Raw genomic sequence first — 14,571 nt, 5'->3', positions numbered from 1 at the left:
ACAATGCACCACCATTCACTACGCAGTGGTAACCCAGAGGACTAGCCAAATGATACTAGTGGACTCCGAACCTCAGCAGCCTCTCATACCCTCCACCCCAGCAAAGGGACTAGAACAAAGACCGTCTACCTCCCACTGCTTCTTTTTTTGCATGTTGGCTCTTAAAGAACAAGTCCACAGGTTATTATAGTTTATGCTTTTTTTTTGGGGGGGGTACTGATATTTACAGTTTAACAAAAGATTTAGGGTCAGTGTACCAGACTATTCCATTTATAGTCCATCAACTTTATTTATTTATTTATTTATTTATTTATTTATTTATTTATTTATTTTTAAAAAAGATTTTATTTATTTGACACAAAAAGATTTTATTTATTTATTTGAGATCACAAGTAGGCAGAGAGGCAGGCGGAGGGGAGGAAGCAGGCTCCCCGCCGAGCAGAGAGGCCCGAGGTGGGCCTCTGGGACTCGATCCCAAGATCCTGGGATCATGACCTGAGCCAAAGGCAAAGGCTTTAACCCACTGAGCAACCCAGGCACCCCCATCAGCTTTATTTAAAATGATGATAATTTTAGGAAGTTCTATGACAGAAGGAAGAAGCAGGAACAGGGAACTTTGGCTTAATAGTTCTAGTATGAAGGTAAGAACAACCTAGGAGAGAAAGTTAAATTGCTCCTACATCAATTAATATCAATTTGTACTTCTCCCCCCAAATTGACTTTTATTTATTTTTAAAAATTTTTTAAAGACTTGAGAAAGCATGCAAGAACAGGGGGAGGGGCAAAGGGAGAGAGAGAATTCAAAGCAGATTCCCTTCTGAGTGCAAAGCCCCATGCTTGGGATCCCAAGACTTCCATGACTGAAAACAAGAGTCAGCTGCTTAACTGACTGAGCCACCCAGGTGCCCCCCAAAACTGATTTTTAAACAATAAATTTCTTTCCGAAAAGGTACTGCACTGGTCTCAGAACTGGTTGCAGAACCATGGGCCAACAGAATATAGAATTTATTCTGAGAAAGTTAACAGAAACAATCACTGATAATGTTTTCAAACATGTAAGAAACTATGAAAAAGTCTTCTCAAAGCAGAAATTCCCACATTATTCATCTTTGTTGAAAATATTAAGGCTGCTCTTGAAATTTCCCTTCAAAGTCTACAGCATACTCTACTGCAAATGCTTAATAGATGTAAAATCTGATGACTTCAGTTAAATATGCTTTGTGGGGAAAGGAGCAAAAAAACCAAAATGTATTATTAAATATTTACTTGGAATAAAGTACACATCAGCCACCCCAGGTCTTCAAACCACCTGTTCCCCTTACACAGATTATAATTAGATTGTTACTTTGCTTCAACCTTGAAAATTGTATTTCAGAAAACTCAGGTAGAAGGTCACTCTTGAGGGAAGATTAGATGCAGAACACTGAGGGTTATGAAAAAGATGAACAGCAGACAAGGCTGTGTGTGTGTGTGTGCGCCCCCAAGAACACTGGCAGAGAAGGCAGCTGAGGTGGTGAGAGAAAAGTGTGTTTAAAAGAGAAAGATTTACTTAAGCCACAGGGATTGTTCAAAGCATCCTTGGAAATTTCAATCACCTAGTATATTTTCGAAGACCAGAGTGCAACCGTGAAGGTCAACAACCTTTTTGTAAGTTAAAAAAAAAAAAAAAAGCTTTAAATGTTTAATTGGAAACAAAAACTACTCAAAATAGGGTGCTCATAGAATATACATTCTTTGCAGTCAGATTAAAGTAATAAATGGGAAGATCGATCCTGGAGTGTTACAAAAAGCAAAGCATGCACGTCCACATTACCCAAACTTTGCTGATCAACTATTTAGCACGCCATGCATTAAGTAAAGCACACCAAAATATTTTTAAGGCCTTTCATAGCTATATAATCCTGCCCAATCAATCCTATTATCTCATTGAAGTCTTTGAAATTCCCTAAGATAATACATTTACCACTTTATAGAGGCCAATTTTCATGTTATGTTATCTTGCAATGCCTGCTTAACTAATTATTAGTTGCAATTCAGTTTCTCTCTGTTTGTAAGCTGGGAGTTAATAGCACTTTCAGTACATACCTTCTGGTAAATGGGGTAAATTGGAGAGAATTGTTTCTTACCCTTCGGTACAAGCAAATGCTACAATAACAGAGCCTCAATATGGCTGATGTGGTTTGTTGCTAGGTTCAATATTTTCGCATTAAAACTGCTGTGGCAACAAGAGGAGGAGGACTGACAAACCATGGTAAATTTTAGTTGCTTTAGTGAGTTTGTAGAGTTGTGATATATAAAGATAGGAGAGGACTCAGCATATAAAGAATAGAGGAATATAAAGAACTTCAAGGAAACGAAATCAGACCCTGCAGAAAAATATCTATAATGGTTTACCTGCTTATCTTTTAAGCGACTGGAATATACTGCCAAGAGGACAGTAATATAAACTAGACGGCCATTTTAAAGAAACACAGCAACTTAGAATTTGCTAACTTCTCTTCCTCCAACATCCTTGTTTGCTTTTCTTGGGAGCCTAAACTCGTATTCTTGGTTTAGAGAATAAGGGAGTGGTAGGAAGAAGGAAGGTGATGTAGGAGACTAACTTTTATGTAATTTGGAGGTGCAAAGGGAAATTAAAGGTCAAAGTGGTTCAAATATTAGTTTGAGAAGAGCAACGAGAGCTAGAGGGTATTAAGCTCTAAAGGTCTGTCCTAGAAGAGGGTGGCGTCAATGCAAATTTAACAGGTAAATCATTAAACACGTTCAGGCAACCTTTGTTCCCAGTTTGGAAATGCCAGCAGATCTCCAACTTTTTCTAAAAACTATCCTTAGGAGTCAGCTCCTATACTGAATACTGTACCAGACTCATGGAGAGAAACGGTCCAGCCCAACACCCTCTCTGTGCTTATTTGCCAAGCAATCTCCAGCAAGACTTCAACTCCCTGGGTCCTTTACTCAACATTTTTTTTTTTTTTTTTATATATAGAAAAAAAGTGGTTGTGCCCTTTTCCTAGGTTATGCTTAAGCGCTTTTAGAATATGTACTGTGCCATGTACTGGGGAAAAATTTTTTTAAGTTTATATTTGCTCGAAGGAAGCCAAATCTCAAAAATATAAGTACAGAAAAAAAAATGTAAGTACAAGATAATTTGGGACTACCAAATTGTAACCGACTCAACTCCTTTCTTCAGTACTTTATCTTTTCCCCAAGCTCAAATCTGGTGCTAGCCAGGACCAGTACACACCCCCAGGGCTATTTCATTCCATTGGCTGGCGGGCCGTCCTGCATTCTACACCCTTTAGATTTACTGTCAGGGCGCCCGGTTGTTTGTTTGTCGGAGATGTTACGTCGCTCTGCATTACTTTTTTTTTTTTTCTTTCTTTCTTTTTTTTTTTGGTGTGTGCAAAACAGAAGTGTCAGGTCAGAAAAATGACGTGATTTAAAAGACCAATGTGTAATTAGTAAAATCATTTGGTTAGCAAAACTGCCTAAATTTCAAACGTAAAAGGCAATTCACTTTGTATGTTTCTGTATCATTTGCCATTGATGTAAAAATGAGTGGAGGAAAAAAAACCCGGAAATAATTATTTCATAGTTCGTGATCGGGTGAGTCATAGAAGCTCACAAAAACTTGCAAAGGCACAGTCAGATGGGCCAGGCATTCTAGAAGTGCATTTCGTCAGGACCCACCCTGGGTGTCACCTACACTATGACCGAAGGGAGAGCCGTGCAGCATCTATTCTGCATGCAACATCCACACGCAGAGGCCGGGGATGATGGGTCACGGGGCAGAAGATGGGACCACTACGTGGCCGTTTCGGGAGGAAAAATCACGGTCCGCACGAGCCTGACACATCTGCGGCTGGGGCCGGGGGGGAGGGTGGGCGGGGGCCGGTTCCCATCCCGGCTGGGCAGGACTGCGGGGGAGGGCGCGAGGGGCTCCGCCGGCGCTCACCTCCCTTGCAGGGCGTGCGGTGCTGGCTGTGCTGGGCCCGGTAGCCTTCGATGACCTCCCAGGAGCCGTCGTCGCGCCGGATGGGGAAGGACAGGCTCAGCACATGGTTGCAGGGCTTGATGATCCGCAGGATGCCGCGCACCCGGTTCCGCTTCTGCTCCTCGCTCTCCCGGGTCTTGAGGTCCTCCACCAGCTTGTCCTCCACGATGCTGGCGCCGCGGTCGAAGAAGCCCTCCACCATCTTGAAGAAGTTAGGGTCGTCCTCGCGGTCGGCCGCCGCCTCGCTGTAGTGTCGCCGGGTGGGCGGCGCGAGCCCCGGCTGCTGGGCGGCGACGGCGGCGGGCTGCCCGCGGGCCCGGCCCAGCAGCGCGGCCGAGTCGGCCGCCGCGGAGACCAAGGCGGCGGGCCCCGCGCGGCACAGCAGCAGCGCTTCGCCCAGGCAGCGGTACATGGCGGCGGGGCGGAGGCCACGGAGCAGGGGCGCTCGCAGAGGCCGGGAACGGAGGGAGGGAGGAAGGGCCCGGCGCCCGCTGCTCTTTTAAGCTGCAGCTTCCTGCCCCCTGGGCTGTCCCCTCCCCTCCGGCGCCCGCCGCCTAACGGGGAGGACGGACTTTGGGGGCCGCGGGCGCAAGTCGCTTGTGAATGGCAGGGCTTGAGGGGGGTGGGGGGCGGTGCGCTCCGCCCAGGGAGCCGGGCCTCCGCCTCTGCCGCGGCCTCGCCGGGCCTCCCAGGCGGCGGCGCGTGCCTGCAGGGGCGCTCGGGGGCGCGCAGACGCGGGCGGGCCCAGTGCGCATGCTCGCGCCGGCCGGGGAGGGAGGGGCGAGGCCTCCCAGGGCTGGCAGGATCTACAGGGAGGCGGTGTCTCAGGTCTGTGCGCGCCCCCGACCTCGATCTGGGGAGGGGGCCAGTGTGGGGAGGGGGCCAGCTCGGGAAGGGGGCTTGCGGGGGGAGGAGCTTGTTCCCACTTTGGGGGCGCTGAGAGGCGGATCCCCGGGCCCCGCGGCAGTGAAGGCGGTGCGGTCTGGCGGCGGGCCGGGCCGAGTGAGTCACTGGTGTCCCTCGTTTCCGCCCGCACGCCCTCGGACGGGGTGGCGGCCCAGCACCCCGCTGGCCCGTCCTCTGGTGTCCCTGCGGGGCGCGGGGCCGAGCGAGGGGAGCCGAGACCGTGAAGCGGCGGTTGAAGACGCGGCTGTGGGCTTGGCTCTGCCTTCGGGGAATGAAGCACGGAAATGTCATCCGGAGGTGGCTTGCAGGAACTGGAAAGGAGAAAGCGTGGGAGCTGGGGAATCCCTTGTCCACTGGCCTTAATATAAAAATGAAGTTTTAAATTTTACCCCATGCAACCACTCATCAATGTCAAGATAATAGTTATCGTGAGTCATTGCAATTTTCTAAGATTTACTGACCGTGCTTCCCCTCTTTAGAAAGACGGTCTAAAAACAAAGACACTCTAGAAATGCAATAATAAGACTCCAGCATATTCTCCGTAATATAGGTATTAAGTGGCCCAGAGTAGGATTTATAAACGTCTAAGCTTCATGAGGGTTAATTTTATACTTGCACATACTTGAGGAATGCTAAAATCATACGCTCCTCTGGGTAGGTTAGGCACCTGTTTCATTCTAATGACTCAGTCCTTAAGAAAAGGTACCGAAGGCCTCATTCCCAGCTTTACTAGTCCCGGTGTACCTTGGTGGTTTTAAAATGGCACCTTTTTGACTTGCAAAACGACTTTACTTCCTGACATTCACTTTTTTCATCTCTTAGAACATGGAAAAGAATGTTCTTAATTCTTAAAATACACTGGGAAGTATGAAGTGGTAATGTAAATCAATTAAATTACATTCATCTATCTCAGTGTACTCTCAAAGCAAAGAAGATGCAGATTATATTTTATCTTATTTGCTAGGTAAATGTATTATTATTTATATTTGCGTGTTGTTTTTCACTGAAAAATACTCTCTAAACTGAATCCTGAATTTGTTTTGTTGGTAAAAAAAATTAAGGTACCAAATTTCCTTTTCACTTGATGGTATTATCATTTTACATTGCAAAAAACAACAACAACAACAACAACAACAACAACAACAACAACAAAACCATGAAAACTGAACCCCAGATACTAAAATTTTAGAATAAAGTGAATTAGCATCCAGAAACATGTGGACATTTTTTCCCTTGAGATTAAATTCTTTGGTATGTTTTGAGGAAAGTGGTTTCAAAGCTTAGTTTTATTGCCCCGATTATCTCTTTTGTGATAACCATAGCCTTCAGAAAAATCAATGTTTAACTTTGCTTCTTCCCAAGTTTTATTCATCTAAATTCAAAAGTTGGAAAGCCTATGGAAGTAGTGAGGAAGTCATCTGTAACTGAGTCTCCTATCTATAAATGACTTACAAAAGGGCTCCATAAGAACCCCAAAAGTAGATGCTTTTATTTTTTAAATCCTCATTATGTTTTAAAATTACATATAAGTTGTAAAAAAAATCCAGGTGGTACAGGTAATTTTTTTTTTTTAAAGTTTTTACTTATTCATTTGACAGAGAAAAAACAAGAGCAGGGGGAGGGGCAGAGGGAGAAGCCTACTCCCAGATGAGCTGGGAGCCCGATGTGGGGCAAGATCCCAGGACCCTGAGATGATGACCTGAGCCAAAGGCAGCTGATTAACCAACTGAGCCACCCAGGCACCCCTAAATGTTATAGATAAATTTAAGGAGTGAAATTTTCCAAACACTACTCTTCTTCCCCCCATTTAGTAAGTAGACGAAGTATTTCTTTTTAAACTAAAGTAGGTATTATAATTCCTGGTTTGATGGAAGAGGGAACTAAAGCTCACAGAGACCAAGTACATTGTTGATGGTCGCCCAGCTGGTAAACAGCAGGATGAGATTCAAACCTGTGTATTCGACCCCAAAGTTATTCTATTGCTGCTATCCCAAGAAATATGTTAAGTATTGTTGCGTTTAGTTTACACTTTTGTGATGTAAGGTATAGTGAGTTTCAGCTTCACACTGATGATTTAGTTTATTTTAATTGCCAGTACAGTTAGCATAGAGTGTTAAATTACTTTCAGGTATACCATATAGTGACTCAACAATTCTATATGTAACATTGATGATTGCTTTATAAAAGATACAGTTATTTTGCAAATTAAAGTTTAAATTTATGAGTAATTTCCATTTCAAAAGGAAGCCAGAATTTAACTGAAGGGAATTTTGGTCATTTGATGATATTCAACAAAGACAAATCAGTTTTCTGGCTTTGACATTTATGAGTTTTCCTTAGCTCTTTTAAAATTCCAGGTCATTTCTCTTTGATCCATTGCATGCTTTTATGTTTTCAAGTGCTTTTAAAAATATTACAGAAGAAGAATTTTAGGATTTAGAAAGACATAGCATAAAAATAAAAGAACTTCATAGTCTTTTAAAAAATGATTTGGAAAAGTAATACATACTTCCTACCTTGTGTGTTTATATTTGTCTTTGCTGGACATTTTGTTTAGATGGAATGATACAATACGTGGCCTTTTGTGACTGGCTTCTTTCACTTAGGATAATGTTGTAAGGATTCATTTATGTTATAGCATGGATCAGTATTTCATTTCTTTTCGTGGCTAAATAGTATTCGTTGTATGGCTATCTCATTTTTTAATCCATTTATCGTGGACATTTGGGTTATTTTCACTTTTTGGCTGTTGTGAATAATGCTCTTATGAACATTCTTGTACAAGTTTTTGTGTGGAAACATGTTTTCAGTCCTCTTGGGTATATACCTAGGAATGGAATTGCTGTTTAACCTTTTGAAAAAAAAAAAGTTTTTTAATCTTGAGAAACTGCCAAACTGTTTTCCACAGAGCTGCACCATTTTAATTCTTATTAGCAGCATATGAGGGATACAGTTTCTCTGCTTCCTCTGCAACACATGTTATTTTCTGGGGTGCAGTGGTAGCTCATTTTGGTTTTGATTTGCATTTCCTTGGTGGCTAATGATGCTGAATATCTTTTCATGTGCTCATTGGCCATTTGTCTATCTTTTCTTGGAGAAATGTCTATTCATTTCCTTTTCCTGTTTTTTTTAAGAAAGATTTTATTTCTTTATTTATTTGAGAGCAAGTGAGTGAGAGGAGGAGCAGAGGGAGAGGAACAAGCAGAATCCTCGATGAGCCGGATGTAGGGCTCGATCTCATGAGACTGCCACCCACTACCCCCCCACCCCCCCACCCCCCCACCCCCCGCCACCGCCCCAGAGATCATGACCTGAGCTGAAATCAAGAGTTGGAGGCTTAACTGACTGAGCCACCCAGGTGCCCCTCCTTTTCCCATTTCTAAGTTGGATTATTTCTCCTTTTCATTGTTGGGTTGTTACAGTTCTTTATATATTCTAGTCACAAATCCCTTATCAGATACATGATTTGGAAGTGTTTTCTACTATTCTGTTGTTGTTTGTTCACTTCTTTGATGGTGTCTTTTGAAGCACAAAAATTCTAAAATTTGGTGTCCAGTTTATTAACGTTTTCTTTTGTTGCTTGCGCTTTTGGTACCATGTGTAAGAAACCATTGTCTAACTGGAGGTCATGAAGATTTACACCTGTGTTTTCTTCTACGATTGTTAGCTTTTACATTTAGGTCTTTTTATATTTAGTTCTTTTATGTTTTAGGTTTCAAAATGGATTTTGAGTTGATTTTTGTATATGGAATGAGGAAGGAATCTACTTTCATTCTTCTGCCTGTGAATATCCATTTGTTCAAAAGTCTATTTCTTTCCCCATTTAATTGTCTTCATACCCTTTCAAAAATTAATTGACCTAAATGTGAGAATTTATTTTTGGACTCTTGAGTTCTTCTCCACTTCCTCACATATCTCTCTTTATGCTAGTACCAAACTATTTTGATTACTGTAGCTTTGTAGTAGATTTTGAAATTGGAAAGTGTGAGTCCTCAAACTTTGTTCTTTTTCAAGATTGTTTGGTTTTCAGAGTCCCTTGACTATTCAAATGAATTTTAGGGTCAAGTGGTTAATTGCTGCACAGATTCTGGCTGGAATTTTTATTGGGATTGGGTTGAATCAGTTTGGGGAGTGCCATTTTAATGATATCACATCTCTGACTCATGAACATGAGATTTTTTTTCAGTTGTTTAGGTCGTTAAAAATTGCTCTCAGCCCTGTTGTCTTTTCAGAGTAGAAGTTCTGTACTTCTGGGCACCTGGGTGGCTCAGTGGGTTGGGCCTCTGCCTTTGGCTTGGGTTGTGACCTTAGGGTCCTGGGATCGAGCCCTGCATCAGGCTCTCTGCTCAGTGGGGAACCTGCTTCCCCCCATCTCTCTCTGCCTGCCTCTCTGCCTAATTGTGATCTCTCCGTCAAATAAATAAATAAAATCTTTGAAAAAAAAAGTTATGTATTTCTTTCATTAGGTTTATTACTGGGGAGTGCTTGATTGGCTCAGTCCGTTAAGCATCTGACTCTCGGTTTTAGCTGAGGTCATGATCACAGGTCATGATCTCAGGGTGCTGAGATGGAGACTGTGTTGGGCTCTGCACTCAGCAGGGAGTCTGCTTGAGATTCTCCCTCTCTCCCTCTGCATCTCCTTGCCCTACTCATGTGTACAGTCTCTCTCTCTCTCTCTCTCAAATAAATAAACAGATCTTTAAAAGAAGTTTATTACTGAGCCTTTTATGCTTTTTGATGCTATTATAATTGGAATTCTTTCCTTAACTTCCTTTTTAAGTTCTTCTTTTCACCTTACAGAAATAGAATTGATTATTGTATATTGATATCTTGTGTTTTAACCTTATGGAACTCATTTATTAGTTTTCATAATTATTTTGGTGGGTTTCTTAGGATATTCTGTACACAAGATCATCTGCAAAGGGAGATAGTTTTACTTCTTCCTTTCCAATAGATGTATTTTATTTTACTGGCTAATTGCTCATTTTTTTGGTTATTATTCCATATTTCATTGTATGCGTGTGCTATAATTATTTTTGCTAGTCCCTCAATGGACACATAAATTGCTTCTAATACCTTGAAGTTACAGCAGTGCTACAGTGAATAATCTATTACATAGAACATCAGTTTTCAGTCTTTCATCTCAGGATGACTTTGCTTTCTCAAGTATGAGTGTGAATTTAAACTTAGGAAGAATTTAACAGTGGTCAGAATTTTGTTTTCCTTTAAAGTTGTTTAGTTCTCATTTGACGTAATTTATTACTCTGTAGACAAGTCAGATATTTAACTTAAACAAGGGCTTCTAAATGAGGAACTAAGAATCTTGATATTTCTTTTATTAGGTCACCATTTTTCTCATTTGAATAGTTTTTTTAAAAACAGATTTTATTTTATTTTATTTTTGCTTACTTATTTTTAAAGATTTTATTTATTTGAGAGAGAGACACAGATAGTAGTGAGATAGTGAGAGAGAGCACAAAGCAGGGAGGAGAGGGAGAAGCAGGCTCCCACTGAGCAGACACCCCGATGTGGGGCACGATCCCAGCACCCTGGGATCATGACCTGAGCTGAAGGCAGATGCTCAACTGATGGAGCCACCCAGGCGCCCCTTAATAGATTTTATTTGTGACAATATTTTATTTTATTTATTTATTTTTAAGTTGACTCCATGCCCATTGTGGGGCTTGAACTCATGACTCAGAGACCAAGCGTTGCATGCTCTACTGACTGAGCCAGCCAGGCATCACTATGTTTCAATCAGTTTTAGTTCACAAGTGCTTATTAGTACTTCATTAATCAGCCAGTTGAGTGTGGGGAGAGAAGAGACCCTTATACTAAAGGAGCACCATATGCAAAGGCCTGAAGGTAAATGGGACCATGATTTGAGAGTGTAGGGTAGCATACACTTTGGTTAAAGGAATTTGATCATAACGGTTCGGTTTAAACAGAAATTTAGTTGAGAGTTGCCTGGGTGGCTCAGTAGGTTAAGCATCTGGCTCTTGATTTCGGTTTAGGCCATGATCTCAGGGTTGAGGAAACAGGCCTGCATTGGGTTCTGTCTCAGCAGGGAGTCTGCTTGGGATTCTCTCTCTCCCTCACCCTCTCCCCCACCCTCAGATAAATAAATTAATTAAAAACAAAACCAAAAACCAAACAATAGTTTGTTTGAAAAATGAGTATCCCCTAGTTCCTTTTTTTTCCTCCCAGCATTGGTAATTTTGGTGTATCATGGATTATTTTTCAAGCCTCTGTGCTGTAATTTTCGGGAAATTTTTTTCTAATACTTTGGTGTTTCTCATGGATTTTCAGAAAAGTTGTAATTTTCATCTTTTGTCCCCTTTAGTGAGCATGTTTTTTTAGTAAGTAAAAAACAAACTATATCCAAGAAAAGAACCTGGAATTTTTAGGATTTCTAGTGTTTTTCCTTTTATTTTTAAATTTTTTTTAAAGATTTTATTTGTTTTTTTGAAAGACAGAGATCACAAGGAGGCAGATAGGCAGGCAGAGAGAGAAGAAGGGAAGCAGGCTCCCTGCTGAGCAGAGAGCCCAATGCGGGGCTCGATTCCAGGACCCCGGGATCATGACCTGAGCCGAAGGCAGAGGCTTTAACCCACTGAGCCACCCAGGTGCCACGTGTTTTTCCTTTTAAAAACCATTTTTTCCTAATAAATTATATGCCACTCATATCTGTTTCTGTAGTTTGGTTAAGTTTTCATTTTGCTGTGTTGCTGAATAATATTCAACAAAGGTTTTTATCAACCCTTCCTTAAGGGTTCTTTCCATGTTGTGAGTAAATGTGAAAACTCATTGTAGGAACTTTTATCTCTTTAAGGATAGTATGCAAGAAACAAATGAGGTCTCCTAAAAATTAGCTATACTAAGGTAGGATTCTGAATTCACCTGTATGTAATTCATTATGCCTGTCTTTTTCTTTGCTTTTTAATTGAGATCTTTTGTTTTCCTTATATGTAAAAAGGACAGCGCATTCAATTATTCATCATCCCAGATGCCTCACCATCCAGCTACATTTATTGATCTATGTAGATGACTCTTTATAAAATCCAGTCTTTATCCTAGCTTTCACACTTCCTTTTGGAAATTTTAAAGATTTTATTTATTTATCTTAGAGAGAGACCGCACGCAGGGGGAGGGGCAGAGGCAGAGGGGAAGAGAGAATCTCAAGCAGACTCCGTGCTGAGCACAGAGCCCCACATGGGCTTGATCTCAGGACCCTGAAATAGTGACCTGAGTGGAAAACAAGAGTTGGATGCTTAACCAACTAAGCCACCCAGGCTTGCACCCCTCCCCCACTTTTTAGAAATTTTAGATCACTTGTGATTTTTTTTTTTTAATTTTATTTATTTATTTGACAGAGAGAGATCACAAGAAGGCAGAAAGACAAACAGAGAGAGAGGAGGAAGCAGGCTGTCTGCTGAGCAGAGAGCCCGATACGGAGCTCGATCCCAGGACTCTGGGATCATGACCTGAGCCAAAAGCAGAGGCTTTAACCCACTGAGCCACCCAGGCACCCTGATCACTTGTGATCTTAATATGAGATTGAAGTTTGAATAATAAGAAAATGTAAGCTAAAAATTGAGGCATATTTGTGTGCTGGAGAAGCAAAAAGTACCTTCACGTTGACCATGGAAAAGTTGTAAAGAAACTGACTTTATCCTGAAGTGCAGATATGAGTGTAGTGACATTGAGTCTGCTCTTGGTAGAAAAGAAAAACATGAATGAGGCAGGACGGATCAAGGCATAGACACTGGTCACGGCTGGCATCAGCTAAGTAGCAGTGGTCTAACTGCAAGATAGTGAAGCGAATAGGTACGTGCTAGCTGTATTGGTTGGGATGTTTTGGCCCTTAAGCAACAATATCCAAATAAAAGTGGCTTTAGTCTCAGAGACTAAAGGAACAAACTAAATGAGATTAACTATTATCTAACAAGAAGCCTGGAGGCAGGGCTATTCCGGTTGTTGGTAAAGGGCTCGGAGATACTCTCAGGGAACCCAGAGCTTTTCTCAGTGTGACATTCAGCAAGTTGGTGGTATCTTTCCTTTTGGTCAGAAGATTGCTACATCAGTTCCAGGGGCCACATCCGGGCACAACTAAGTGCTATGTGGGAGAACAGCAGTTTCCTCCCATGTGCGTTCCTTTGTTGGTAAAGAAAACCTTTTCAAAGGCCTGTCGGCCAGCTTCAGCTCTTTTAGGTGGGCCTTAGTAGCTAGGAACAGGTTCCATGCTGTGCCCTCACTGTGGAGGAGGCAGGAAGGAGAACTTTCTGACGCTCTGAACTTCTAAAATACAGATAGGCACGGCCAGTGAGGAAGAAAGAGCAGGAGGAATAATTGTGAAGCTGGCAACCAGCAGTGTTTGCTGTATTTGCCACAGAAAATAACTGACCTGCTCTGTGCTCTCTCTCTCATTTTTTTTTTTTTAAAGACTTTATTTGTCAGAGAGAGAGAGAAAACACAAGCAGTGGGGGCAGGAAGCAGAGGAAAAAGCAGGCTGCAGGGAGCCAGATACGGGGCTCAATCCCAGGACCCTGGGATCATGACCTGAGCCGTAGGCAGATGCTTAGCTGACTGAGCCACCACCCAGGCGCCCCTGCTATGTGCTCTCTTATTGTGATAATGTATTCTCTTAGAAAATAAGCACAGTTTGAAAGGGGGGAAACATTCTTAAATATACCTCTGGGAATTATGCTTGTGGTTTCATGTTCTCTACATTGAGAAATCTAGAACCCAGTTCCCTTTGAAAATTCTCATTATGTTTCATGTTTTCTACTTTGAGACATTTGCTAAGTCTAGTTCCCTTTGAGATTTTATGTAATGATCCTAGTTTTAGAATATGTCTCTTTTGGCCGGGAGGAGGGGGGGTCACTGACAGCTTATAAGGCAGTATCTTCATGCTGCAGTGTTTATCGCCAGTCAGGAGAACAGAACAGAAGCTAAAAACACGTCCTCAGTTTCTGGGGGAAAGTCTGGGAGTTATAAAGAAATATCAAATGCTCAAATGATTTCAATGGATCTTCAGATTAAGCTGCTACCAGCAACTTACTGGCAGTGGTGTAAGACACAGGCAAATGAGGTACATCTACAGGAGGGGTCATCTGTCTGGTCTTTCTGTTGAAATTAGAAGTTATTGTGTTTGTGCTAAGGACAAGTGTGACAGTGTCACTGGAGTCTCTGTGTTCTATAGTACATACTGTCAGAAACACCGTTGGGGGTAAGACTCCTTTTTTTGAGAGAGAGCAAGAAAGAGCTTGTGTGTGTGAACGGGGTTGGGGGAGGGGCAGAGGCAGAGAGAGCATCCCAAGCAGGCTTCTCATGACCCTGAGATCCCAACCCCTGAATCAAGTGTCTGATGCAATTGACTGAGCCACCCAGGTGCCCTGAGGTGAGACTACTTTGAGATGCGCGGGGCAGATACGAAAAATGGCCCTTTACATATATTTGCCCTCCACAGTTTTCTTGCCAAGGATGTCATCGTTATAATTGTATTCCTGGAGGGCCATCTAGAACCAATGAAACACAGAGAGATTCATCTTAGATTCTAGAATCACCAGCCGTCCACAGTGGAAGTTCCGATCAGCTATGAAAAAAAACGAGGTATCAATGAAGAGCTGTTCGTCCGTGGGAACTTCTATTACAGGGAGAAAAGAGGTGTC

The 14,571-nt window shown here is 42.2% G+C and overlaps 2 protein-coding genes across 3 annotated transcripts in view; one reads left to right on the top strand and one right to left on the bottom strand.

Moving 5' to 3' along the window:
• The window catches only part of GLUD1 (glutamate dehydrogenase 1), a 37,667-nt gene extending 32,971 nt beyond the window's left edge, over positions 1–4,696 (bottom strand). Inside the window, exon 1 of the mRNA XM_080823739.1 lies at positions 3,956–4,696. Within this exon, the coding sequence (XP_080679865.1) occupies positions 3,956–4,406 (451 nt within the window). The 5' untranslated portion in view covers positions 4,407–4,696. The remainder of the gene's footprint in view (positions 1–3,955) is intronic.
• Positions 4,697–4,764: 68 nt separating this feature from the next.
• Positions 4,765–14,571, top strand: part of SHLD2 (shieldin complex subunit 2) — an 87,250-nt gene continuing 77,443 nt past the window's right edge. For both annotated transcript variants that reach the window (XM_080822597.1, XM_080822601.1), the window contains exon 1: positions 4,765–4,822. The gene's annotated coding sequence lies outside the window, so the exon portion shown is untranslated. The remainder of the gene's footprint in view (positions 4,823–14,571) is intronic.

Source organism: Martes martes (genome assembly GCF_963455335.1).
Source record: "Martes martes genome assembly, chromosome: 14".
Classification (NCBI taxonomy): Eukaryota; Metazoa; Chordata; class Mammalia; order Carnivora; family Mustelidae; genus Martes; species Martes martes.
The sequence above is the reverse complement of the archived record's forward strand: the minus strand, read 5'-3'. Positions and strand labels throughout refer to the sequence as shown.